This window comes from Balaenoptera physalus (genome assembly GCF_965194825.1).
Source record: "Balaenoptera physalus genome assembly, chromosome: 1".
Classification (NCBI taxonomy): Eukaryota; Metazoa; Chordata; class Mammalia; order Artiodactyla; family Balaenopteridae; genus Balaenoptera; species Balaenoptera physalus.
Window position 1 is genome coordinate 112639203 of NC_138882.1, and position 25629 is coordinate 112664831.

Below are 25629 nucleotides of genomic sequence, written 5' to 3' on the forward strand. Positions count from 1 at the left end.
TTTGCACAAACCTCTTAGATAGCTTCATCCAGCAGAGGGCAGACAGCAGAAGCAAGAACAACTACAATCCTGCAGCCTGTGGGACAAAAACCACATTCAGAAAAAGATAGAAAAGATGAAAAGGCAGAGGGCTATGTACCAGATGAAGGAACAAGATAAAACCCCAGAAAAACAGCTAAATGAAATGGAGATAGGCAGCATTCCAGAAAAAGAATTCAGAATAATGATAGTGAAGATGATCCAGGACCTCGGAAAAAGAATGGAGGCAAAGATGGAGAAGATGCAAGAAATGTTTAACAAAGACCTAGAAGAAATAAAGAACAAACAAACATAGATGAACAATAAAATAACTGAAATGAAAACTACACTAGAAGGAATCAAAAGCAGAATAACTGAGGCAGAAGAACGAATAAGTGACCTGGAAGACAGAATGGTGGAATTCACTGCTGCGGAACAGAATAAAGAAAAAAGAATGAAAAGAAATGAAGACAGCCTAAGAGACCCCTGGGACAACATTAAACGCAACAACATTCACATTATAGGGATCCCAGAAGGAGAAGAGAGAGAGAAAGGACCAGAGAAAATATTTGAAAAGATTATAGTCTAAAACTTCCATAACATAGGAAAGGAAATAGCTACCCAAGTCCAGGAAGCACAGAGAGTCCCATACAGGATAAACCCAAGGAGAAACACGCTGAGACACATAGTAATCAAATTGGCAAAAATTAAAGACAAAGATAAATTATTGAAAGCAGCAAGGGAAAAACGACAAATAACATACAAGGGAACTCCCATAAGGTTAACAGCTAATTTTTCAGCAGAGACTCTACAAGCCAGAAGGGAGTGGCATGATATATTTAAAGTAATGAAAGGGAACAACCTACAACCAAGATTACTCTACCCGGCAAGGATCTCATTCAGATTTGATGGAGAAATCAAAAGCTTTACAGACAAGCAAAAGCTAAGAGAATTCAGCACCACCAAAACAGCTCTACAACAAATGCTAAAGGAACTTCTCTAAGTGGGAAACACAAGAGAAGAAAAGGACATACAAAAACAAATCCAAAACAATTAAGAAAATGGTAATAAGAACATACATATTGATAATTACCTTAAACGTGAATGGATTAAATGCTCCAACCAAAAGACACAGGCTCACTGAGTGGATACAAAAACAAGACCCATATATATGCTATCTACAAGAGACCCACTTTAGACCTAGGGACACATACAGACTGAAAGTGAGGGGATGGAAAAAGATATTCCATGCAAATGGAAGTCAAAAGAAAGCTGGAGTAGCAATACTCATATCAGATAAAATAGACTTTAAAATAAAGAATGTTACAAAGGACAAGGAAGGACACTACATAATGATCAAGGGATCAATCCAAGAAGAAGATATAACAATTATAAATATATATGCACTCAACATAGGAGCACCTCAATACATAAGGCAACTGCTAACAGCTATAAGAGACAAAAACGACAGCAACACAATAATAGTGGGGGACTTTAACACCTCACTTACACCAATGGACAGATCATCCAAACAGAAAATTAATAAGGAAACAGAAGCTTTAAATGACACAATAGACCAGATAGATTTAATTGATATTTATAGAACATTCCATCCAAAAACAGCAGATTATACTTTCTTCTCAAGTGCACATGGAACATTCTCCAGGATAGATCACATCTTGGGTCACAAATCAAGCCTCAGTAAATTTAAGAAAATTGAAAGAATATCAAGCATCTTTTCTGACCACAATGTTATGAGATTAGAAATCAATTACAGGGAAAAAAATGTAAAAAACACAAACACATGGAGGCTAAACAATACGTTACTAAATAACCAAGAGATCACTGACGAAATCAAAGAGAAAATCTAAAAGTACCTGGAGACAAATGACAATGGAAACACGATGATCCAAAACCTATGGGATGCAGCAAAAGCAGTTCTAAGAGGGAAGTTTATAGCAATACAATCCTACCTCAGGAAATAACAAACATCTCAAATAAACAACCTAACCTTACACCTAAAGGAACTAGAGAAAGAAGAACAAACAAAACCCAAAGTTAGTAGACGGAAAGAAATCATAAAGATGGGAGCATAACTAAATGAAATAGAAACCAAGAAGACAATAGCAAAGATCAATAAAACTAAAATCTGGTTCTTTGAGAAGATAAACAAAATCGATAAACCATTAGCCAGACTCATCAAGAAAAAGAAAGAGAGGACTCAAATCAATAAAATTAGAAATGAAAAAGGAGAAGTTACAACAGACACCGCAGAAACACAAAGCATCCTAAGAGACTACTACAAGCAACTCTATGCCAATAAAATGGACAACCTGGAAGAAATGGACAAATTCTTAGAAAGGTATAACCTTCCAAGAATGAACCAGGAAGAAATAGAAAATATGAACAGACCAATGACAAGTAATGAAATTGAAACTGTGATGAAAAATCTTCCAACAAACAAAAGCCCAGGACCAGATGGCTTCACAGGTGAAGTCTATCAAACATTTAGAGAAGAGCTAACACCCATCCTTCTCAAACTCCTCCAAAAAACTGCAGAGGAAGAAACACTCCCAAACTCATTCTATGAGACCACCATCACCCTGATACCAAAACCAGACAAAGATACTACAGAAAAAGAAAATTACAGTCCAATATCACTGATGAATATAAATGCAAAAATGCTCAAGAAAATACTAGCAAACTGAATCCAACAACACATTAAAAGGATCATACACCACAATCAAGTGGGATTTATCCCAGGGATGCAAGGATTCTTCAGTATACACAAATCAATCAATGTGATACACCATGTTAACAAATTTAGAAGAAAAACCATATTATCATCTCAATAGGTGCAGAAAAAGCTTTTGACAAAATTCAACACCCATTTATGATAAAAACTCTCCAGAAAGTGGGCATAGAGGGAACCTACCTCAACATAATAAAGGCCATATACAACAAACCCACAGCAAACATCATTCTCAATTTTGAAAAACTGAAAGCATTTCCTCTAAGATCAGGAACAAGACAAGGATGTCCACTCTCACCACTATTATGCAACATAGTTTTGGAAGTCCTAGCCATGGCAATCACAGAAGAAAAAGAAATAAAAGGAATCCAAATTGGAAAAGAAGAAGTAAAACTGTCACTGTTTGCAGATGACATGATACTATTCATAGAGAATCCTGAAGATGCCACCAGAAAACTACTAGAGTGAATCAATGAATTTGGTAAAGTTGCAGGATACAAAATTAATGCACAGAAATCTCTTGCATTCTTATATACTAGTGATGAAAAATCTGAAAGAGAAATTAAGGAAACACTCCCGTTTACCATTGCAACAAAAAGAATAAACTACCTAGGAATAAACCTACCTAGGGAGACAAAAGACCTGCATGCAGAAAGCTAAAAGACACTGCTGAAAGAAATTAAAGATGATACAAACAGATGTAGATTTATACCATATTCTTGGATTGGAAGAATCAATACTGTGAAAATGACTATACTACCCAAAGCAATCTACAGATTCAGTGCAATCCCTAACAAATTACCAATGGCATTTTTTACAGAACTAGAACAAAAAATCTTAAAATTTGTATGGAGACACAAAAGACCCCGAATAGCCAAAGCAGTCTTAAGGGGAAAAAATGGAGCTGGAGGAATCAGACTCCTTGACTTCAGACTATACTACAAAGCTACAGTAATCAAGACAATATGGTACTGGCACAAAACAGAAATATAGATCAATGGAACAAGATAGAAAGCCCAGAGATAAACTCACGCACCTATGGTCAACTAATCTATGACAAAGGAGGCAAGGATATACAGTGGAGAAAAGACAGTCTCTTCAATAAGTGGTGCTGGGAAAACTGGACAGCTACATGTAAAAGAATGAAATTAGAACACTCCCTAACACCGTACACAAAAATAAACTCAAAATGGATTAGAGACCTAAATGTAAGACCAGACACTATAAAACTCTTAGAGGAAAACATGGGAAGAACAGTCTTCGACATAAATCACAGCAAGATCTTTTTTGATCTACCTCCTAGAGTAATGGAAATCAAAACAAAAATAAACAAATGGGACCTAATGAAACTTCAAAGCTTTTGCAAAGCAAAGGAAAATACAAACAAGATGAAAAGACAACCCTCAGAATGGGAGAAAATATTTGCAAACGAATCAATGGACACAGGATTAATCTCCAAAATATATAAACAGCTCATGCAGTTCAATATTAAAAAAACAAACAACCCAATCCAAAAATGGGCAGAAGACCTAAATAGACATTTCTCCAAAGAAGACCTACAGATGGCCAAGAAGCACATGAAAAGCTGCTCAACATCACTAATTATTAGAGAATGCAAACCAAAACTGCAATGAGATATCACCTCACACCAGTTAGAATGGGCATCATTGGAAAATCTACAAACAATAAATGCTGGAGAGGGTGTGGAGAAAAGGGAACCCTCTTGCACTGTTGGTGGGAATGTAAATTGATACAGCCACTATGGAGAACAGTATGGAGGTTCCTTAAAAAACTAAAAATAGAATTACCATATGACCCAGCAACCCCACTACTGGGCATATACCCAGAGAAAACCATAATTCAAAAAGACACATGCACCACAAAGTTCATTGCAGCACTATTTACAATAGCCAGGTCATGGAAGCAACCTAAATGCCCATCGACAGACGAATGGATAAAGAAGTTGTGGTACATATATACAATGGAATATTACTCAGCCATAAAAAGGAATGAAATTGGGTCATTTGTTGAGATGTGGCTGGATCTAGAGACTGTCATACAGAGTGAAGTAAGTCAGAAAGAGGAAAACAAATATCGTATATTAAGGCATATATGTGGAACCTAGAAAAATGGTACAGATGAACCAGTTTGCAGGGCAGAAATTGAGACATAGATATAGAGAACAAACGTATGGACACCACGGGGGGAAAGTGGCCGGGGGTGGGGGTGGTGGTGTGATGAACTGGGAAATTGGGATTGACATGTATACACTGATGTGTATAAAATTGATGACTAATAAGAACTTGCAGTATAAAAAAATAAATAGAATAAAATTCAAAAATTCAAAAAAAAATAAGATGTTGGGGAAAAAAAAGATGACAATCAGAACTCTAAAGAAAATTTAAAAAAAAATACAAAACTACTAGAGCTAATCAATGAATTTGGTAAAGTTGCAGGATACAAAATTAATAGACAGAAATCTCTTGCATTTCTATACACTAACAATGAATGATCAGAAAGAGAAATTAAGGAAACAATCCCATTTACCACTGCATCAAAAGAATAAAATACCTAGGAATAAACCTACCTGAGGAGACAAAAGACCTGTGCTCTGAAAACTATAAAATGCTGATGAGAGAAATCGAAGATGAGACAAACAGATGGAAAGATATACCATGTTCTTGGACTGGAAGAATGAATATTGTCAAAATGACTGTACTGCCCAAGGCAATCTACAGATTCAGTGCAATCCCTGTCAAATTACGAATGGCATTTTTCATAGAACTAGAAGAAAAAAATTTTTAATTTGTATGGAAACACAAAAGACCCCGAATAGCCAAAGCAATCCTGAGAAAGAAAAATGGAGCTGGAAGAATCAGGCTCCCTGATTTCAGACTATACCTCAAAGCAACAGTAATTAAAACAGTATGGTACTGGCACAAAAAGAGAAATATAGATCAATGGAACAGGATAGAAAGCTCAGAAGTAAACCCACGCACCTATGATCAATTAACCTATGACAAAGGAGGAGAGAATATACAACAGAGAAAAGACAGTCTCTTTAATAAGTGGTGCTGGGAAAACTAGACAGTTACATGTAAAAGAATGAAATTAGAACATTCTCTAACACCATACACAAAAATAAACTCAAAATGGATTAAAGACCTAAAGGTAAGACTGGATACTCTAAAACTCTTAGAGGAAAACATAGAAAGAACACTTATTTAGTTGAAAAACAACAGATTATCACCACTGATATCTAGGTCATGATTTCTTCAGTTATTGACAATGACTGCCTTTCTAGGATTCCAGTCTTCCCCAAAGCTGGGAAGGCAGGAATGTTGTCTTACCCAGGTTACTACAGTAGTCTCCCTGGGATTAGCAAACATTTTCTTAAAGAACCAGATCATAAATATTTCAGGCTTTCTGGGCCAGATGGTCAGTTACTCAGCTCTGCACTTAAGGCCTGGAAGCAGCAGTAGACAATATGTAAATGAATGGATATGGCTGTGTTCCAATAAAACGTTTTTACAAACTCAGGTAGCGGGCTCTCTGTCCTGCTCCTTCTGTTCTCCATATTATAATCAGGGTATTCTTTCTAAATGTCACTCCTCTGCTTAAACACTTGAATGGCTTCCCATTGCCCTTAGTCCAGATTCCTTAGAAGAGTAGATTTTACCCCATTAGCCTCCTCTCCAGCAATTTCTAGCTCCTAACTCAATTTTTCAGCACAATTGAACTACTTTGAATTCCCCCAAGTTCCTGGTTCTCTTCCATGAATTTGCATATGCTGTTCTTTTACTTGGAATATTCTTCTCTCCCTGCAGCCACACTCACCATGTCTCCCTCACACACCAGGTTAGTTGATGTCTACTCATCTGTTTTTCAAGTTTCACATTAAATGTAACTTCCTCCAGGAAGCTTTCCCTGATCCCTAAATTCTCACACAGTGCTGAGATTACTAGTTTAATCGTCTGAATCTCCTGTTAGTCCGAGGCTCTGTGAGGACAGGAAATTGGTCTGCCACTCATCGTTGCACTCCAAGGTACTCTATAAATAATTGCTGAATAAATGGGTTCTTGACTGCTGAGGAAGGAAAAGACAAGAACCAACCTAAAAATGGAGAGAACCCTCAAAGGCTAATTGGTGGAGAATATGCTAAGATTTGTTTGAACTGTTCCCTCTAATCCAAAATCTGCTCCTAGAGCATTTTCTGCTTTGCCATTATAGTTTGCAGAAAGGTTTAGGAAACATGTAATATGTCTTCCAGACTTTCTGATGCGGCAACCAAAGTCTTGAATGGTTTCACTTCTGCCTTGATCTCCAAACTTAATCTGTTCACCCTCTCTTTGGCTCCTAATCTCTTACCTCATATCCTGCTTACAGTCTTGTATACAGTGTCACTTTATATTTGGTAATTCTCCTCTCAAAGTGATCTTGGCTTGCCTTTCTGACCAATACTCACATTTCAAATATCATGTGGTGGGCGTATTCTATATGCCAGGCTCACAGGAGGTCTATAAGCCAGGCCTATAGGATGTAATCATTTAGTCCTTATTCAAGCCTCACAATAATGTTATAAGAGATTTCCTTTCCTTGGTCCCACTTTATAGTTGATGAAATTAAGACTTAAAGAGGTTAAGTAACTTGCCAAAGAAACAGAACAAATGGCAGAGCTGAGATGTGAGGGAAGAAAGTCTGACGCCAGAAATCACGTTTCTAACCTCATACTACTTTATAGTTTCTCTCAGACCATGTCTGTTATTTTTTGTTGTTGTTGTTGTTGTTCTTTTTACCTCTCTGAATTCCTGTACAACCCCAGAAGTCTTCTGCAGTCCTCCTGCAGGTTTCATCCTGAATCTCACGGGTAGTGTGTTAAATCCAAGGTGATCATAATAACTAACATTTATTGAGTACAGTCACTGTGTTCAGTGCTGTTCGTGTTACTCATTCAACTTTCACAGACCCTCATAAAAAAACACAAGGTTAGCTCTGTTTTGCAGATAAGGAAATAGAGGCACAAAAGGGTAAAATAATGTGTCCAAGGTCACACAATTAGAATGGGAGGACCTAGAATTTAAACCACAGTAGTCTGACTCTACAACACTTACTTCTGGGTAAGGAGAGAACACATAGGGAAGCAGATAGCGTAAAGAATTCTTCAAGCCTCATAAGATGAGGTTGAAAGTGTGGGCGAGTTTAATTGATTCAGGCTGTAATTATCCAGTATAAGAGATTATAAGGATGACTTAATTATTTATTGCTGCCCAAACAATCATCAAAGTTCATGGCTTAAAACAACAATTGTTTATTAGCTGACGGTTATGTGGGTTGACAATTTGGAATGAACTTGGTTGAGACGTTCTTCTGCTGGTTTTGCCTGGGCTCACTCACGTGGTGACAGTCAGCTGTGGCAGCTTGGCAAGGGCTTGATGCTCCAAAATGGTTTCTCTAGCAATCAAGGCCAGCTGCATGCGCATGCAACTTGTGCTTGGTTCACTGTTCTGCTATTGCTGTCTTAAAATTCTTAATAATTATGAAACAAGGGGCCCTACTGCGCCTTGCACATTATGTTGCCAGTCATGTTAGTGGTTGGTGCGCCTTGCACATTATGTTGCCAGTCATGTTAGTGGTTGGTGCTGGATGTCAGCTGGGCACCTTTCTCCACATAGCTTCTCATGCCCAAAGAGACTAGCCCAGGTTTCTTCACATTAATGACAGAAGCTTTCCAAGAGAGTGAGAGCAAAGCCTGCAAGGCCTCTTGAGGTCTAGGCTCATAATTCCCACGTCATTACTTCTGCTGTATTTTATTGATCAAAGCAAGTCACAAGGCAAGCCCAGACACCAGGAGGTGGAGACCTAGAGTCCACTTCTTGATGAGAAGAACAAAAAGTCACAATGCAAAGGGGCGTGTGTAGAGGGATGGGATGAGTTTGTGACCATTTATTGCAATCTATCACAGAGGAGGTACATGTTTAAGGAGAAATGAAATCATTTCAGTCTTGGACATGTGGCGATTAAGGTTTCTCCTGTGATAAATCTATGCAGAGGTGTTCAGTATTTGGATAATATAGGTCTAGAATATAAAAGAGAATCCTGGTGGGACATACAAAATTGAAAGTTGTCATTATGCAGGTGATAGGTTTCTGAATATACAAATCATAACACCCAGGAAGACTGCATTAGTTCAGGTAAAGGTAAACAAAGAGATTCAGTCAATCCCTCAGACCATCCAGATATCTAAGTGCACTCTTCTTCCCATACCTCTCAATCTCCCTCTCTAACAGAGACCATCTGTGGGCCTATTCATTTCCATAGCCAGTTCAAGGTCTACTACCTCCAGGGAAAGTACAGCTTTCTCTGTCTTGTCCAGATGTGGCAACATATAGTCCAATGACATATAAACCAAAAAATAGTTACTTGATCCCTACTTTCAACCCAATATGCAATGGTGGATCAGGAATAGAATAAAAACTTCCATTTGAAAAAGGAAAGAATGGGAAACATATAGCAAGCAGTAATCCTTAATAGTTTTCTTTCCAGACAGAAATTTTTGCCCTGACCATGGAAGAAGTTCCCTGATGAACCCTTCTGGATGCCTTTTGTTATGCCTGAAGACCCCTGGGTTCACCCTCTGGGAGGTTCTTCCTTGTCCATCATTCACCAGGTTCAAGATTGAAGAGGACGTTGGAGACTATGCTGGCCTGGAGACTGTCTGAGGACACAAACAATGAATGGCTTTTGCAGGTCAGATTTATGGTTTCTTTAGTAATGCAATTTCCTCAAAAACTTAATAGGCTTTTGTACTATTCATCTCTAGTCTATGTGCCAGAAATGGTACCAAAGTTCTTTTCTGGATCTGGCTCTTAAACTAGCTTATTCTGTAGTTTCTATGCTCTACCCATTCCTCTTTTCATTGTTTTAGTGGTGGCTAATTTGACGTAATCTTACAAAATAAGTGAGGGTAACATCCTCAGTCTGATCTTTGCTGGAAGGCTATATTTCTTTCTTTGTCTGAGGAATCTTAATGGGAGGGCTTTAAGAAAGTCTCTGAAAAACAGTCTTTTACCTTCTGTTTGGGCTACAGAAATAGTTGGATTTTCCAACCCCGTGAGGCCCCAATTTTCTATACACTTTATTTCCTTCCATTTCTGCTTGCAAACCCCTCATTTCTTATGTGAGCTCATTTCTTTCTCAAAAAATCTTGCTGAATTCAGTGAGGAGCAACCATCACACTTTTATATTCTGGTTCTCCCCAAATGCTTCCCCTAAAATTCAGCCATAGAAGGAACATGGTCAGCCTTCCAAGTTGAGTAGGAGAAATGTCTACAATATTTTGCAACGGTATTACAAGGATCATCAGTTTTCCAGCCTGCAAGATCTGTTTCCTCACTGCCAATTGTCTGACTGTTAAGGTAATGCTATATGTTTTAAGATTCTATTAGAAGTTCCCTATTTCCAGGTATCAATTTTTGTATTAGAGTAAATGCTATATTGCTGTAATAAAGAGACCCCAGAAATCAGTGACATAAAGAAAATGGAAGTTTCTTTCCTGTTCACATCATAGTTGGGCCTAGACTGACAGGGCACTCTGTTCTATGAGGTCATTCAGGACCCAGATTCCTTCTATCTTGTTGTTCCATCCTCTCCTACCATGTCTTCCTCATCTTCATGGCTGCAGCTGGTCACAGACATGTCTATGAAGGAGACAGAAAGCAGTCCAAGGCAAGCCATCTTCTTTTAAAAGGGTAAGGCAAAAGTTGTACCCATCACTTCTAGCTATATTCCACTGGCAAGAACTTAACCACAAAATCATACCTAGCTGCAAAAAAGGATAAGAAATGTAATCTCCAGTTGCGTGAACATGTGACCAGAAAAAAGAGAATGGGGCTTCCCTGGTGGCGCAGTGGTTGAGAATCTGCCTGCCAATGCAGGGGACACGGGTTCGAGCCCTGGTCTGGGAGGATCCCACATGCCGCGGAGCAACTAGGCCCGTGAGCCACAACTACTGAGCCTGCGCGTCTGGAGCTTGTGCTCCGCAACAAGAGAGGCCGCGATAGTGAGAGGCCCGCGTACCGCAATGAAGGGTGGCCCCCGCTCGCCGCAACTAGAGAAAGCCCTCGCACAGAAACGAAGGCCCAACACAGCTAAAAATAAATAAATAAATAAATTTATTTAAAAAAAAAAAAAAAAGAAGAGAATGGATTTTATTATGACAACAATTGACCTGGGAGAAAAGACAGCTAATGTTAAGAAACCTCAGAAATAAAAAGCCAAAGTGGGGGAGGGAGGGATAAATAAGCATTTTGTTTCTTAGAAAGAAAATGATAGTCTGAAAAAGGAAGGAAGGAAAGGAAGGAAGGAAGGAAGGGAGGAAGGCAAAATCTAGTTGGTGGGTACCCAAGTTTCCATTTTATTATTTCCAGTTCTTTTCTGAATATATTTTTTAAATAAAAAGTTTTCTTAAAATTTATTTTAAGGGAATTAGACAGAGAAAAAAAGACCCTGGAAGAATATGAAGGTAGAACAACTGTGATATGAGGAGAATAGGAAGAAAATGGAGTAATGAAAGTCAACGGGAGAAAAATTTCAATTGCCTGAGAGAGAAGACAAGGAAAAACTAGAAAAGGAAATGTTCTTTGGATTTGAAAATCTAGCAGTTACTAGTGAATAATTATGGCAGAAGCTAGATTTCAGTGAATTAAGGAGTGAAAATGAACAAAGAAAAACATGACAGCAAGCATGGACTAGTCTTTAAGAACACTGACTTTTTAGGAAAGAAGAGATAAGATGGCAACTAGTTATAACTAGTTCCACTGGCATGTGGATGAGAACCAGCCTCCGGGAGTTGGGGTATTGGCTCCTAGAGACTAGGGTGGTCCACAGTTCTAGCTGCCCAGCATATACATAATGTGCGTTGTGAACAAGTACTAATTCAACCAAGCTCTCAGACACTCAGAAACTCTTTGGGTCAGTATATTGTAGAGGTAACCAGTATGCACAGGACAGTGTTATTCTAGGGCAAGGCCTGTGTCAGTCCATACCTGACTTCTGTAGCGCTGGGAGGGCCGTGCTTCTTCCATATGCTGAGAGGAGCCCACATATGCTTGGAGTTCACCAAAAACAGGCTGCCTGGCCACACGTTCAGGATGACTGCCTCTCAGCATCAGAAAAATAACTTTGCTCTGTGCACGCCAGAAGGCTTCAGTTCCACGAAATAGCCCAATTGCTTAAAAATAGACTGGGAGTGGAAAAACACTCTGGCAAAGGGATAAAAGGTGTGGTTAAAGTCTGGAGTGCCATTTTAATGTGGTTGGGCTGTGCCTGACTGGTAGTTTAAAGGAGTTATGCTGAGCCAGGCTGATTGAGGGAGGGTTTTATTGACTGTGCTTTTATTTTTTAATGGGAGAGACTTGAGCGTTATAGGCCAAGGGCAAAGATACAATGAGAGTCAGTAGTTAAAGATTCAGGAGAGAAGGCATAATTGGTGGACGAAACTGACCATAAAGTTTTTGTTTAGTTCATAGCATCTTTTCAGAAAGGGAAATTTAGAGATTCTTTTAAATTTCTAAGTTAAGACACAGTTATTCCACAGTTCCCTAGGTAAACATTAATAAAGTATTACAAAGTGTTAAGACTTTCTCAGGTTCATTTAAGTTATCTTTTAACTTATTCCAAAACAAATATAACCAGCAAAGATCCCACTGGAGCACTGGTGTGGAGAAGGGAATCTTAAGTTTGGGAAATAGCTAAGTAATTTGAAATTTCTATCCAAAAACGGTTTTCCAGTAAATTGTCAAGCCTGTTTGTAACAAATTCAGAAGGGATTCACAATGAATAGGGCACCTAATATAGATGAAAGATGAACAGTATATTAAGTAAATCATGGAGACGCAGAGAAGAAACCAGGTTAAAGGGCACAGCAAGAGCTACATATCCACTGTTGTAAAGTATATTCATATAATATTTACACAAAATTTCCGAGAGAAAATAACACTAAGCTTTAGGTGGCACATCTGTAAATTTCATTCTTCTTATCCCCTTCTTCTTAATGTAACATATTTTCTGCATTAATTACCTTCCCTAAGTAACATCACTATATTCCCTGAAGCCACTAGCTGGCTGCAGTACATCCATAGGAAGTCAAATCAGAGCACCAGCAGTGTAGACTTAGCATGGTTAAGGCCTTAATTTCCTCACCTACAAAATGGGGATAATAAGAGTACTTAAGTTCATAGGATGGTTGTGAGAGGTAGTTGAGAAACTATATAAAAGCCTACTAAATGGTAGACTGCATGTTTGATTATGTATATAAATTTCTTTTTTTTTTCATATACAGTTAAGGAATAATGTATAGTCAGATAAGAGTGAAGACATAATTTGTGTGTTTCTATCAAGGACAAAAAGCTCTATGGAAGCAGAAAAGAACTTGAGAAAAACAGAGAAAAAAGGGCAGATGTACGATGAAGAAGAAAAGACGGACTTGATGGAGGTGTTGGGCAGAGGCTTTGGCGGGGAGGGAGGGTTGGAATGAGGAGAAAATTAATTCAACAGATTTCAAAGACAAGCAGTGTTATGTGCAGAAATAGAATTGTTTATTTATAAAAGTCTAAAACTGAAAATATGGTAACTTTGAAAATTAAAGAAGCTACTTTTATTGTGTTTGTCATTAGTAAATGGTATAAGTTGGTATGATACCGTGATAGTTTGGGAATGTAGTTTTAAATAAGATTTTAATGTCTTGTTAAATTTGGAACTGAAAAGGCATTTTGGGTGCACAAGGCTAGGGCAAGGGATTTATAAACATATCTGGAAAGGTTTACCTGAGATAAATGGACATAAAGTGAAAGAACAAAATTAGCATGTCTAGTAATTTCACTGTAAATTCATCTTAAACAAGGCTTGAATCAAGATATATATATATTTATATGTATATGTATATATTTATATAAACTATATGGAGGGAGAGAAAGAGAGAGAGGCATACATATGTTTATCTATCTATCTACCTATCTATCTAATCTAGTATCCTTTTTTAATGTACTTGGAGAAAAAGCTAGAAAACAGAAGAGCAATTCTTGACTGGCATGTGAAAAAGCCACTTTTCAAAATCCTCTTTCTCCTATTTAGTTCTAATTTTATAAATGAAAAGTTGGGCATAGTAAATGATACTATATTTCTATCTTTCTTTCTTTAATATATAGCACAAAAGCTGGTGTAAATATACAATAAATACATTTAGTGATACTGTAAGGAGCTTTTCTGAATCCTGACTACCAAGTCCTAGCTTTGTGACTCAGAGCAAATGATGTGATCTCTCTGTCATTTGCAAAATGGGGATCATCATAATGCCTACCACATGGGGGTGTTGTGAGCATTAGATAAGTTAAATCATGTTCTCAGGGCTTTAGCATATAGTAAGCACACAGTAAAATGCCAGTTAAGGATTATATAATGGCCTTCAAGGGTTAGCATTCAAGGAGTCCTAGGAAGTGGCTTCATCCAGGAAAAGGTCGTGACTTAAATATATATAAAGTATATCTGACAAGGAAAAAAAAGTCTTGGCTATAATTCAGATATTTGGGTTCTACTGGCACAATTTCTGTCACCCATCCTACCCAACCTTCCAGAAGATCTTTAATGTTAAAACATACAACCATCAGTCCTGGTGGCCACAGTTCTGTCTCTGGCCCAGACTAGGAACTCCCTTCCAGCTTTATCCTACCTTATCATGGGCAAACATGATGCTGATCAAAGTGGGTCTCCCTGGCTCTTGCAGAAAAGCTTCATTTTTCTTTACCACCCTCATTAGGACTGAAGATTGTTGAACTCTGGTGGGAACAGCTTAGCTGCCAGGCTTCCTAGCAGCCCACCCTCCCAGGCAGCCCATGAGAGCGTGAGAAGGTGACTTTTCTTTAGGAGGCTCTGGTAAGAGGTACACAGTTCATATAGCCAGGATCACTGTTAAATCACTGCTTGGGTGTTAACTGTCAACTGCCTTACCACTGTCCCTGCCCCGACCCCGGGTGCAGCACATAACAGGTAATAGTAGAACTGAACTGAGAGCCTGCCCTCACCCCTATTTACTTCAATCCCCAGAAGCCTCCCAGATGAGCCAGTATCATCCTGATTCTTGTCTCTGTAGTTACTTGTAAATACCCAAATCTGGTCCAACTCGCATGCCTCACCACCTTTCAAACACTTTCAGTGCACCTCTGGACCTCCTGATCTGTATCTGCAAACTTCCTCTATATCTTCAACTTCTTTCTGAATGTCTTCTCCACTTTGCTGCATAAGCTGAACCCTTGCTCTCCCACATTTCCTCAATATGTTTCTCAAATAGTGGCCGTTTGATTCTCACACCCACACGGGAGGTGGGGAAAGTACCCCTCTTGACCCCTATCACTGCTTCCAAACCATTTGTAGCTTTCTCCTTCTTTCCAAAACTCCAGCTCCTTTGAAGTTCTGGTCATGCCGTTGTACCACCCTGTATCAGCATCCCCAACAGGATACAGATGGCACACGTGCATTAGGTTAATTTGAGGATGATTTAATAAAGGGACTGCAGCTGACCCTTGAACAACTCAGGGGTTAGAGGTGCCAACCTTCTGTGCAATGGAAAATCCTAGCATCATTTAAAGTCGGCCTTCCATATCCATGGTTCCTCTATATCTGTGGTTCCATCCACAGTTCCTGCATCCACAGATTCAACCAACCACAGATCATGTAGTCCTGAAGTATTTACTATTGAAAAAACTTCACATATAAGCGGATGCCCAGAGTTCAACCTTGTGCGATTCAAGGGTCAACTGTATTTACAAAGGTGTGAATGAGGTAGGGAAGGCACAAGGGATCGTACAGTGACTCAGGGTTACTAACAACGGAACTGTTACCACCCCTAGCCTGAGGGAACAAGGAAAGGGCGCTCTGGGACCCAGAAGGAGAGAGATGTGTAGAGAAGGCCACATTGAAGAGCAGAAATCTTCAGTTCAGGGGCACAGCCTCTCTCCATCCAATTTGCTGAGGATCCCCCTTGGCCAAACCCAACCAGAACCAGAGAGCAAGGAAACCTGTTGATTTAATCCAGGTTTGAGTTCCCATGGCACTGAGTGGGGTGGAGAAACGTGGATCTGGAAGGACAAATGGAACATATCTAGCTTATAACCAATGCTCTTTTAGGTTGCTGTCATCTTTCAACCTCTTACTCTTTGAAGACTTGAGTTCCGAGCTCATTTGCTTCCTCTCTACCCCTTAGTGACCCCCAATGATCTTCTTCATCCATTCCTATTGTCATACCCTAAATACTACCACCAGCAATAAGACAATATTTCCTTCAAGCATCCCACTCTCTGATCACCACCTCTTATATCTATAGTTCACTGACTCTAGTTTTTCATTGCAATTTTTCAACTTTCTTTAGGCCTCCAGTCCACTGGCCTTATACTCTTCCACGATTCATCCACTGTCCCACCTCCATACCCTGTCTTCACTTTCCACTATGTCAAGAGGAAATTCCATGGACCTCACTCCCTTGAAAAGAAACTTCTCTCTTATGTAGTCACCTGTCAAAAATCTAACTGTGGTTAAAGCCAACTGTCTGCCTTTTCCAGTGGGGGGGAAAGACATAAAATCACGCCCACTGGTTTCTCTCTATATTTGTTATCACAAGCTACAGATGGGCATCTCAATCTGCCCAGAAATCCTAGGCTGATCCTGGTGAGTATGCCAATTACTCTTCAAGGTGATTATTTCATACCTTCTTTCTTCTTGAGCTTCTCATACTCTTCTGCACCCCCAGTCTCCACACCCTTATCTATTCACCACCAATTCTACAAACCTCCCAGGACCTGCATCCATATCCCTGCCCTCCATTCTGTTACTGTGGAATAAGGGTCCCTCCTATCAAAGCCCAACTGCTCCCCTTGTGCTCAAGATTCCAACCCTTTTCATTTTTAAGATAAATGTGTTCCTGTCCTCACTCCTTTTCTCACCTAAATCAATTTTCCTTTATTGGATCATTTTTAACATCAAATAAATATGTCAGTTAACTCCCATCTTAAAAAAACATTCCCTTGATTACAAATTCTCTCATATTTCCCATCCAATTTTTCCATTCCCCTCCAAAGAAAAACTTGAAATGACTGTCTACAGACACTGCTTCTCTTCATCTCCCATTCTCTCCTCTGCCCATTTCTATCTGCCTTCCACAACCACCCTTCCATGGAAATGCTGCTCCTGTTTAGATCCCCAGTGACTAATTTGTTCCCAAGTCACCTAATGCCACCTATCAGCACCATATGACATAGCTAACTGCACTCCCATTCTTGAATCATTTTCCTCCTGTGGTTTTTGTGGACACCATTATCTCCTGATTCTCCTCCTATCTTCCTGGCTTCTTCTTCTCCACCTTCTTTGCTGGCCCAGTCTTCTTGACTAGACCTCTAAATATTAATGATCCCAGACTCTTCTCTATCCTAAGCTATCGAATACATTAGCCATTGGCTAATGCCAATGTATTTAAATTTAAAATAATTTAAATGAAATAAAATTAAAATTCAGTCCCTCCATAGCACTAGCCACATTTCAAGTGCTCAGCAGGCCATGTGTCTAGTGGACAACGTGGACACAAAACATTTCCATCATTGCAGAAACTTCTGTCGGACGGGACTGACCTAAATTCCCTCCCCAGGTGATCTCACCCAGTCCCACGGCTTTAAATACCATCTACATGCTGAATTCTAAATTTATACCTCTAGCTCTAACCCACACTTCAGATTTATACATAAACTGCCTATTTGACACAACTACTTGGATGTTTAACAGGCTATTCAAACTAACAACCAAAACAGAACACTTCCTTTTCATCATCTCCTCCCCTTTCTCCGCTCACAAAAACTTGCTTCTCTTCCTGTCTGTCTAGTCTGAGCAAATGACACTATCCAGCCAGTTTTGAAGCCAAAAATCTAAGAGCCACTTTGATTCCCAATATCTAATCCATCAATGAGTCTTACTGACTCTATCCATAAAATATATCTCAAATCTACCCTCTTCTACCTCCCACTGTCATCTTCCTCGTCTAAGGTTTTTGTCTGGACTACTACTGTCATACAAGATCCCCTGCACCTAAATCTAGCACGTAGCAGGTGCTCATTAAATATGCTGACTAAATTAACAAGTACAATTCCATTCAATAGTGCACAATAATCTTAATTTTAAAAATATTCATGAATAGTATTTGTCACAGAAACTTTAGAAAATAGGTTTAAGAAGATAATAAAAATCACTTCCCAGGCAGACTTTACTTATGGTTGATTATGGCTCAATACTATTATTCAGTTTATCAATTATCAATACATTTTCATGCTTTTCACACAGTATAATTTACCTCTGTGCAACTGTTAACTGCATTGTCAATGCAACTTACCTTCCCAAGAGAAATTTTAGTTGCTTCGTCCTGTTCAGTCCTGCCTTTTCTGATTAATCCAGTACATATTATTCACCTCTTAATTATATTCCGTGCCTGTCACAGCCCAGGACTCAGCTCACCCAGCAATTTGTGGGTGAATAAAACACTCCTGATTTATTGTGTTCAGGAGTTCCCAACTTTGTTCCTGTCTCCACCTGCCACCCAGCTCCTCCCTGCAGTCCTCAACTTCCTTGTCAGGAACACTGAACGGTTTGACCCTAGACTTAATTCAAAATATAATCAACCAATAACTCCAAACAACGTCTGCTATTCCACCCTCTTTGATTCTCTGCATTTACTGGCAGCCACTAAAATGCTTGATCACTCCCCATTCATTCCATCTACAACTAAGTGTGATCAAACTGATATTTCGTACAGACACAGGTAATGACAGTAGTGAGGGGATGGGTACTAGGGAATGCAGGGGTGTCTTTTGGGGCCTAGAGACTAACATTATTAATAAGCCAAACATCCGCATTGCCTGTGTCAGTTTACAACACCAGCTCAGACGCATTACCTTTGCAGCAATCCAAACACTGTTATTTGCCTACCCAGCAATGATCTTTCCTCCACCCTCCCCTAACATCCTCCTCTCCAAGAGAAGGTCCGTTTTGTTCAGTACCCACCCTCCACCAAACTGCCAGATACCACAGGTGAGTTGTATGCCATCCTCCATCCTACCTCAGCCAGATTTGTGGTCTCATTCCTTTTATGAAGGGGCAAGTGATATTAATTTTGCCAAAAGGAGTGAAAGTCTGCTGTGGGAGGTTCTGGAAAAGGTTTCCTCACTCTTAAAAAAAAGACCCAAGGACAAGATAACCTCTTGAAATCTGGAGACTGCCCTGCCTGGATGTAAATTTCTGAGACAACTAATGTCTTCTTTTAAAAGCATGATGGCAGAGAGTCTTAGGCTGAAGCCATTGCTGGGAATGGCAGAGTGGGTAGATGAAATAAAACTACATCTTTTGTAATATTCTTAAGCTGTTTTTCATACTGTGCCAGAGGCCCTACCGCTGGACTTCCAACTACGTATTTGTAAGCCCAGGGGATTCTGATTCCATCAAAATTTGAGAAGCATTGACTTCTAAGCCCACAATTATAAAATTTCTCCACCACTTACTAACACCATGCAGGATCTTAGTTCCACGACCAGGGATGGAACCTGTGCCCCCTGAAGTGGAAGCGCAGAGTCCTAACCATTGGACTGCCAGGGAATTCCCCACTAGCTAACCTTAGGCAAATTATTTAACTTTTATAGAATCCTTTTCTTTATCTGTAAAGAGGGGAATAATATTCACCTTATGACCTTATTGTGAGGATATAGGGTTAAGAGGATTTGATAGAATACAGGAAGTATGTGAGGTCCATTAGCCAGAAAATGATGCTACAAAGTACCTAAATGTCTCCCAAACTTGCCTGCTGATAGAAATAGACACATTGGTTAGAGGAGCTGACCTCAGTCCTCTCCCCTGGAGATTCTGATTCAGGAGCTCCCTATTGTACTCTGAGAGGCTGCATTTTTTTTTTAAAATAAATTTACTTATTTTATTTTATTTTTGGCTGCGTTGGGTCTTCGTTGCTGCATGCGGGCTTTCTTTAGTTGTGGCTAGCAGGGGCTACTCTTCATTGCAGTGCGCAGGCTTCTCATTGCAGTGGCTTCTCTTGTTGCGGAGCACGGGCTCTAGGCGCCCGGGCTTCAGTAGTTGTGGCACGTGGGCTCAGTAGTTGTGGCTCGCGGGCTTAGTTGCTCCATGGCATGTGGGATCTTACCGGACCAGGGCTCAAACCCATGTCCCCTGCATTGGCAAGCGGATTCTTAACCACTGCGCCACCAGGGAAGCCCAAGGCTGCATTTTTAAAAACACATTCTAAGATCTAAGCAAGTTTGAAAATCAAGGAAGTTTGAATTTGGCAAAGGAATACACGGCGTAAACTCCTATGCAGCAGCAGTTAGGGTTTCCAGTTTCTAAATCTACATCTGCCACTATTTCACTTGAGCAAGCTGTTTCACCTTTCTGGACTTGTTTACTCATCTGTATACTTGTCCTATCTAACCTACAGGTCCATTGGGGACTGAAGGCAAATTACACTTGGGGTGAAGGGGCTTCTCTAATCTCAGCCTTTTTATATTGCTACAATGTGGATTAAGTAAACATAAAAATAAGCAAAATTGGGATTGGGGGAGGTGTTGCCTTTGTGGTAAAATTAACTGAATAGGACGATTCTTTCTCTATCTCACTACCCTGAACCACTGAACTTCCACTGCTCTCAGGAACATGCCGTAACTTGAGGTGATCGCCCTCAGCTAGCTACTCTGGTCACACTGAGATCTGTGAAAAAGACTAGAAAAATTAAAAATATGAGTGCTGGGAAAGAGGAGATTTGGATGAGAACCCGAAATTCAATTTTTTGTACCAAGGTACCTTTCACTGGCAAGCACTTTCAGTAGCTGTGCATGTGCAACAGAAACATTTCCCTTGGCACGTATGCCACTGGCCTCAGGTGTAATTCACAAAGTTAGTTAATTTGGAACACCTGCTAACTTGGGAGGTCCTTTTTAGGGCGCCCAGCTGGCCTCACCTCCTCACGAACCGAAACCAAACTGCTCCACCGCTTTAATCCGCGAATTTCAGTTTACGCATGGGCGGTACGTGCGCAGAATCCCGCCGGGCACCCAGCGGAGTGGTCTGAGGCCAGGCTTCCGCCTCTGGCCCTGAACTCCTCCCACCGCCAACAAGCCCCGCCCACCAAGAGGCACACACCACGAGTTTGGGTCTCCGCAGCGCCCGTAGTTTTGAACTTTCACCGCTCCTGCGGCCGGCGCCGGGGGATAGCACGCATGCGTCTTGTCTTCGAATGGGTGGCACCCTTATCCTCGCGGCGGCGGCAGGAACCGTGGCCGTGCTGCTGGCAGTGCGGCTATGGGTAGTGCTGCGTCCCCGCGCCGCTGTGCCCCGGCGGTCTCTCAGCCTCTTGGTGGTGGCTGGGTCCGGTGAGTATCCGGGCGGTGACTGGCGGGCTCGGGTCGCGTACTACAAACCCCAGAGTCCACCGCTGCGCTGTTCGCAGGGCCCCTAGCACTTTGTGCAGCGTTGCATGCTGAGATTTGTAGTTTCTCTGCGGGACTGGAGCGGGTCTGCCCAGGCTGGGCAAAATGCTGGTCTGTTGTTGATGTGGCCCAGGCCGCATTTTTAATGACAAATGAGTTACTTACACTTGTCTGTAATTAAGCGTCTCTGTAGCGTATATTTTTCTAACAAATTGTTAGTGAACAGAGAGGACACAGAAGCCCGTGATGGTAACATGCAATTTGCCTGAATAAAAACTGCTGTTTTGCATTATTAATCTAGGCATTTGGGATTTAATTTAGGAATCACGAATACTACATGATAAGCGAGACAAAGCGAATTATCACATTTATAAATATACATATACAAAATCCACGAGGATAGAAACAATTACCTACTAACGGGAGAACAATACACACTTCAGGATATTGTGCCGGGGGATGAACAACAACCTGTGCAATCAGGTAATACAATCCGAACGGAGTCGGCCAGCTCTGTAGGCGTACCGCTTTAAATGGACAGCTCTGACAGAGCGATACATATACATGCTGTGTACATTCAGAAATGCCAGGAGATTGCATCCGGATAGCATAATATTATAAGTATTAGCAAATGGTCTAAACTTATGTCCACGTGTAATTCATTACTTTATTCACCTAATGTATTTTGAGCCATAGGGGAGGTCAGGCACTAAGCTAAGCCCTGGAAATAACAAAACTGACGAATACGACTTGCCGTGGAGTGCTGACTATGTCCCAAGCAGTGTGAAAGCTGTGAGGACAGAGCAGTGAATGAAATGGAGAATATAGAAAAACTAACAGAAAACGAAAAGCAGAATGGGTGCTTGCCACAATAAGTGCTATAACCTGGGAAGTAAAAACTGCTATGGAAGTTCACGCTGGGCGCCACTTTTTCTGAACTTGAGACAGGAAGCTTCCTGGAAGTCGTGATGTCTAAACTGAGACTTGAAAGATGACTAAGAAGTAGCCAGACAAGGGGGAGCTGGGGCGTTGAGGGCTGCGAGGGTGTGAAAAGAAGGCCATAGCACTTGGGATGATCAGAGGTGCGAGGGCACTATGGTACTGAGTTGGATGTGGGGAGGCAAGCCCCATGAAGATCGCGTAAGGGTATTTTAAACCCTGCTCTACAGAGCTGTTGGCACTACTCTACTGCTTCCTACCATGCAGAGGTTAGGACCACGTGCCTCTAAATGAACATAACACCAGAGTTGAATCACATCTCTGCCACTTACTAATTTGGTGATCTTGTGCAAATTAGTTATCCTCACTGAGCCTTCTGTTTCCGCTTTGAAAAATGTGGGTTAAGAAGAGGCGAGGAGAAAGAAAGTTGCATTTTCGTCAGAATTGTCAGGTAAAGCCTCCTGGGGAGATGACAGATACCCAACAGCAAGGAGGCCAGAGTGGCTGGAGTAGACTGAGTAAGGGGGGAAGAAGCAGATGAGGTCCAAGAGGTAACAATAAGGGTCAGCTTACAAAAAGCCTTTTATTCCATATGAGAAGGGGAGCCCTTGGAGGGTTTTGAGCAGAGGTAAATAATTTGATCAACTCTTTTGAAGAAGATCAGTCTAGAGGCTGTGTTGAGAATAGACTCAAGTGGACACTTGAATGGACAAGTGCAGAGGAGGGAACAGACCAGGAAGCTTTGGTCATAATCCACGTGAGAGTGATGTGGTTTGGAGCAGGGTGCTAGCAAAAGAGGTGGTGAGAAGTGATTGGATTCTGGATATACTTTAAGAAAGAACTGAGAAGATTTCATTCCCAAAGGACAAGTCTTAATAAAAAAGTAAAATGGAAGATGAAGCTCATCATTTTAATGACTTTATTCAGTAACAAAGTTAATTTTTCAAAGAATGTATTCAGTGAGAGTTTCCTTTTAAGGAAAAAAAAAAAAGACTGTTAAAGCAGTTAAAATGAAGTTTTAATTGCAGTGGAAGATGTATATATTCGGATTTATCCTTAATTGTTCCAGCTCTGAAAACAAGTACCTACTTTGCAAACCACCACACTTTTTCAAAGTTAAAAACAAAAATGATAAAATGAGTATAAGATGTGTAAATTACTTGCCCTGCATAAGAAGATGGCTGACAAGTTATAAAGTTAAAGCATGATTCTAATTCCTGTTATACTTACTCTATGCTGACTTTATTTCTATATCTAATTCCTTCTGGGATCTAGAGAGTAATCTTTCCCTTTCTACTATAAGAAAATACATGAGTTTGGAGAAAACACATAATTTGTCTGATTATCCTATATGTTCACTGTATCGCTATTGAAAGCTTTCTTGCAATAGTAAGGGAGGTGAGTTGGGGGAGCTTTGTAGTGTGACCAGAGACAAGGAAGAGGTAACAAATGAGATGAACACAGAGAACGTTAAAGACATCAACCTGGCTGAGGCCAGGGGATTGTGCAGTTAAATAGGTATGATAGGGCCCATTCTTAAGGAGTTTGATTGCTTTGCTTAATTGGTATATAGTTAATGTAATAGGTAAATGTTCTTTTGGGTTTTTTCCCCTGAAGGAAACCTCAGTGAACACAGTTGGTTTTTAAATTCATGGTTTTAAAATTAAAGTATGAAAATTTTGGAGATTGTACAATTTCAGAAATTGAACACACAATTGTTGGGTGAAGCTGGTAAATATTTGAGACCTCTGTTAGGTCTAAGACCTCTGTTAGGAGCTGTTGAACAAAAGTCTTCCTTAGGAAGATCTGAGACCTGGGGGTCAGTGCTCATGCCTCCCTGATGTTACTTCACAACACAGAAACCTTCAGCAACTGTCTTCCCATTTTCCAGCCTACTTTCCTGACCTTACTTCACTCTCCTCTTTCTTCCCAGTGTTCCCACCATGCCTTGATCACCCATCCCAGATCTTACCTTCTCCTGTCCTAATAATCCCACCCCCACCCAGTGGCCTCCCTACTCATATCTGTCCATCAGCTGCACCTTTCAAGTCATTTCAGCCTTTACCAGGGATCTCCCCTATGCTTAGGCCATTGTTTTTTCATAACCTTTTGCTTGTTCCCTCCCCCAAACCCCATTTTAATGTTTCTTGCTGTCTTGCGTCACTCTCTGTATATCTGTGTGTCTTGTCCCTTCCCCACCAGACTTCTTGATTACAGGATCTGTGTCTTATACTTCTTTGTACCTTCCTCAGCTAGTACAGTAGCACAACCTACTGCTGGTGCTGATTTTATTTTTATACATTTATTATCCTCTTCCCCCATATAAAGGTAGTATTTATACAAGGGCATAGGTTATCATTTCCAAATATTCCTTCTGTGTTTTGAGAAATACACAAAACATAGTATTAGTATAATGTAGTCAGATGGATATGTCCATTACCGGTTTCTTAATCTCAGGCCTTCCAATATTTTTTTCCAGGTGGTCATACCACTGAGATCCTGAGGCTGCTCGAGAACTTGTCCGATGCTTACTCTCCTAGACATTATATCATTGCTGACACTGATGAAATGAGTGCCCATAAAATAAATTCTTTTGAAGTAAATCGAGCTGATAGAAACCCCAGTGCTGTGGTAAGTGATAATTTCTATGTCTAAGAAAGTTACAAGTTATATATTGAATTTAATTTTCTCTAGAAACAATCTCATGACCCTTCAGTGCCCTGCTCACACAATGCAGTCAACTGTTTATTGCTGATGAAATATAGTTCTTTTACTACCCAAATATAAAAACTTCTTTAAAATAACTCTTCAAATAAAAATGGTTGCTTGATTTCTTATATTCTCTTCTATTATTTAAATAGAGAAAATTGTTTCTCAGTAATTCCAACTGTGAAAATTGTTTCATTTATACTTACATAAAGCATCCAGTTCACGTGCTTATTGGTTCTTCGTTAAAGTTCTTTATCAATGTATTACGTGTATTGATGATTTATCTATTACTACTTCTTATTCTTCCAATTATATCTGTATCTGCCTTTAAAATTACTTCTCTGCTCCTGGTTGCTCACTCGTTTTAGCATTATAGCAGAATTTGGGGTAAATTGAAAAAATTGGAACTACTTAATCAGGAAGGAAACTAGAGCTGTTCCTTGTTAGATCGTCTCCATCCATCCCTCTCTCTGGTACCTGCCCGGCCACAGGGCTCCAACAGGTGGTTCAGGGGTGGATAGGCGACCCAGCTCAGGCCACCCAAAGTGTTCCTCCAGGCTTTTTGGACTTGGGGACCCAGAAAATGAAAGTAGTCTTTCTTCAGGGGTTCAGCTCTGTAAAAGAGAAAACTTGGAAGCTGCCAGCAGTCATGTTTTCACCTGCTGGCTAAAGACAGACTGCAGCTAGAGAAAAGAA

General features: G+C 40.2%; 2 protein-coding genes across 8 annotated transcripts in view; one reads left to right on the plus strand and one right to left on the minus strand.

Moving 5' to 3' along the window:
- LOC309668451 (TLC domain-containing protein 4-like) overlaps window positions 1-18459 on the minus strand; it is a 96977-nt gene extending 78518 nt beyond the window's left edge. For 2 of the 6 annotated variants that reach the window (XR_014268242.1, XR_014268243.1), the window contains exon 1: window positions 11815-15868. Coding sequence is in view for 1 of the 6 variants with exons in the window: in XM_082478322.1 (XP_082334448.1) it covers window positions 11815-11937 (123 nt within the window). In the remaining 5 variants the exon portion in view is untranslated. Of the gene's footprint in view, window positions 1-11; window positions 77-11814; window positions 15899-18194 lie in introns of those variants that run through there. The other 4 variants (XM_082478320.1, XM_082478322.1, XM_082478319.1 and 1 more) reach the window with 4 other exon arrangements.
- Window positions 18460-20940: 2481 nt separating this feature from the next.
- Window positions 20941-25629, plus strand: part of ALG14 (ALG14 UDP-N-acetylglucosaminyltransferase subunit) — a 103175-nt gene continuing 98486 nt past the window's right edge. Inside the window, exons 1-2 of one of the 2 annotated variants that reach the window (XM_082409581.1) lie at window positions 20941-21228; window positions 24704-24855. In XM_082409581.1, coding sequence (XP_082265707.1) covers window positions 21093-21228; window positions 24704-24855 — 288 coding nt within the window. In that variant the 5' untranslated portion in view covers window positions 20941-21092. The remainder of the gene's footprint in view (window positions 21229-24703; window positions 24856-25629) is intronic. The other variant, XM_082409582.1, reaches the window with a different exon arrangement.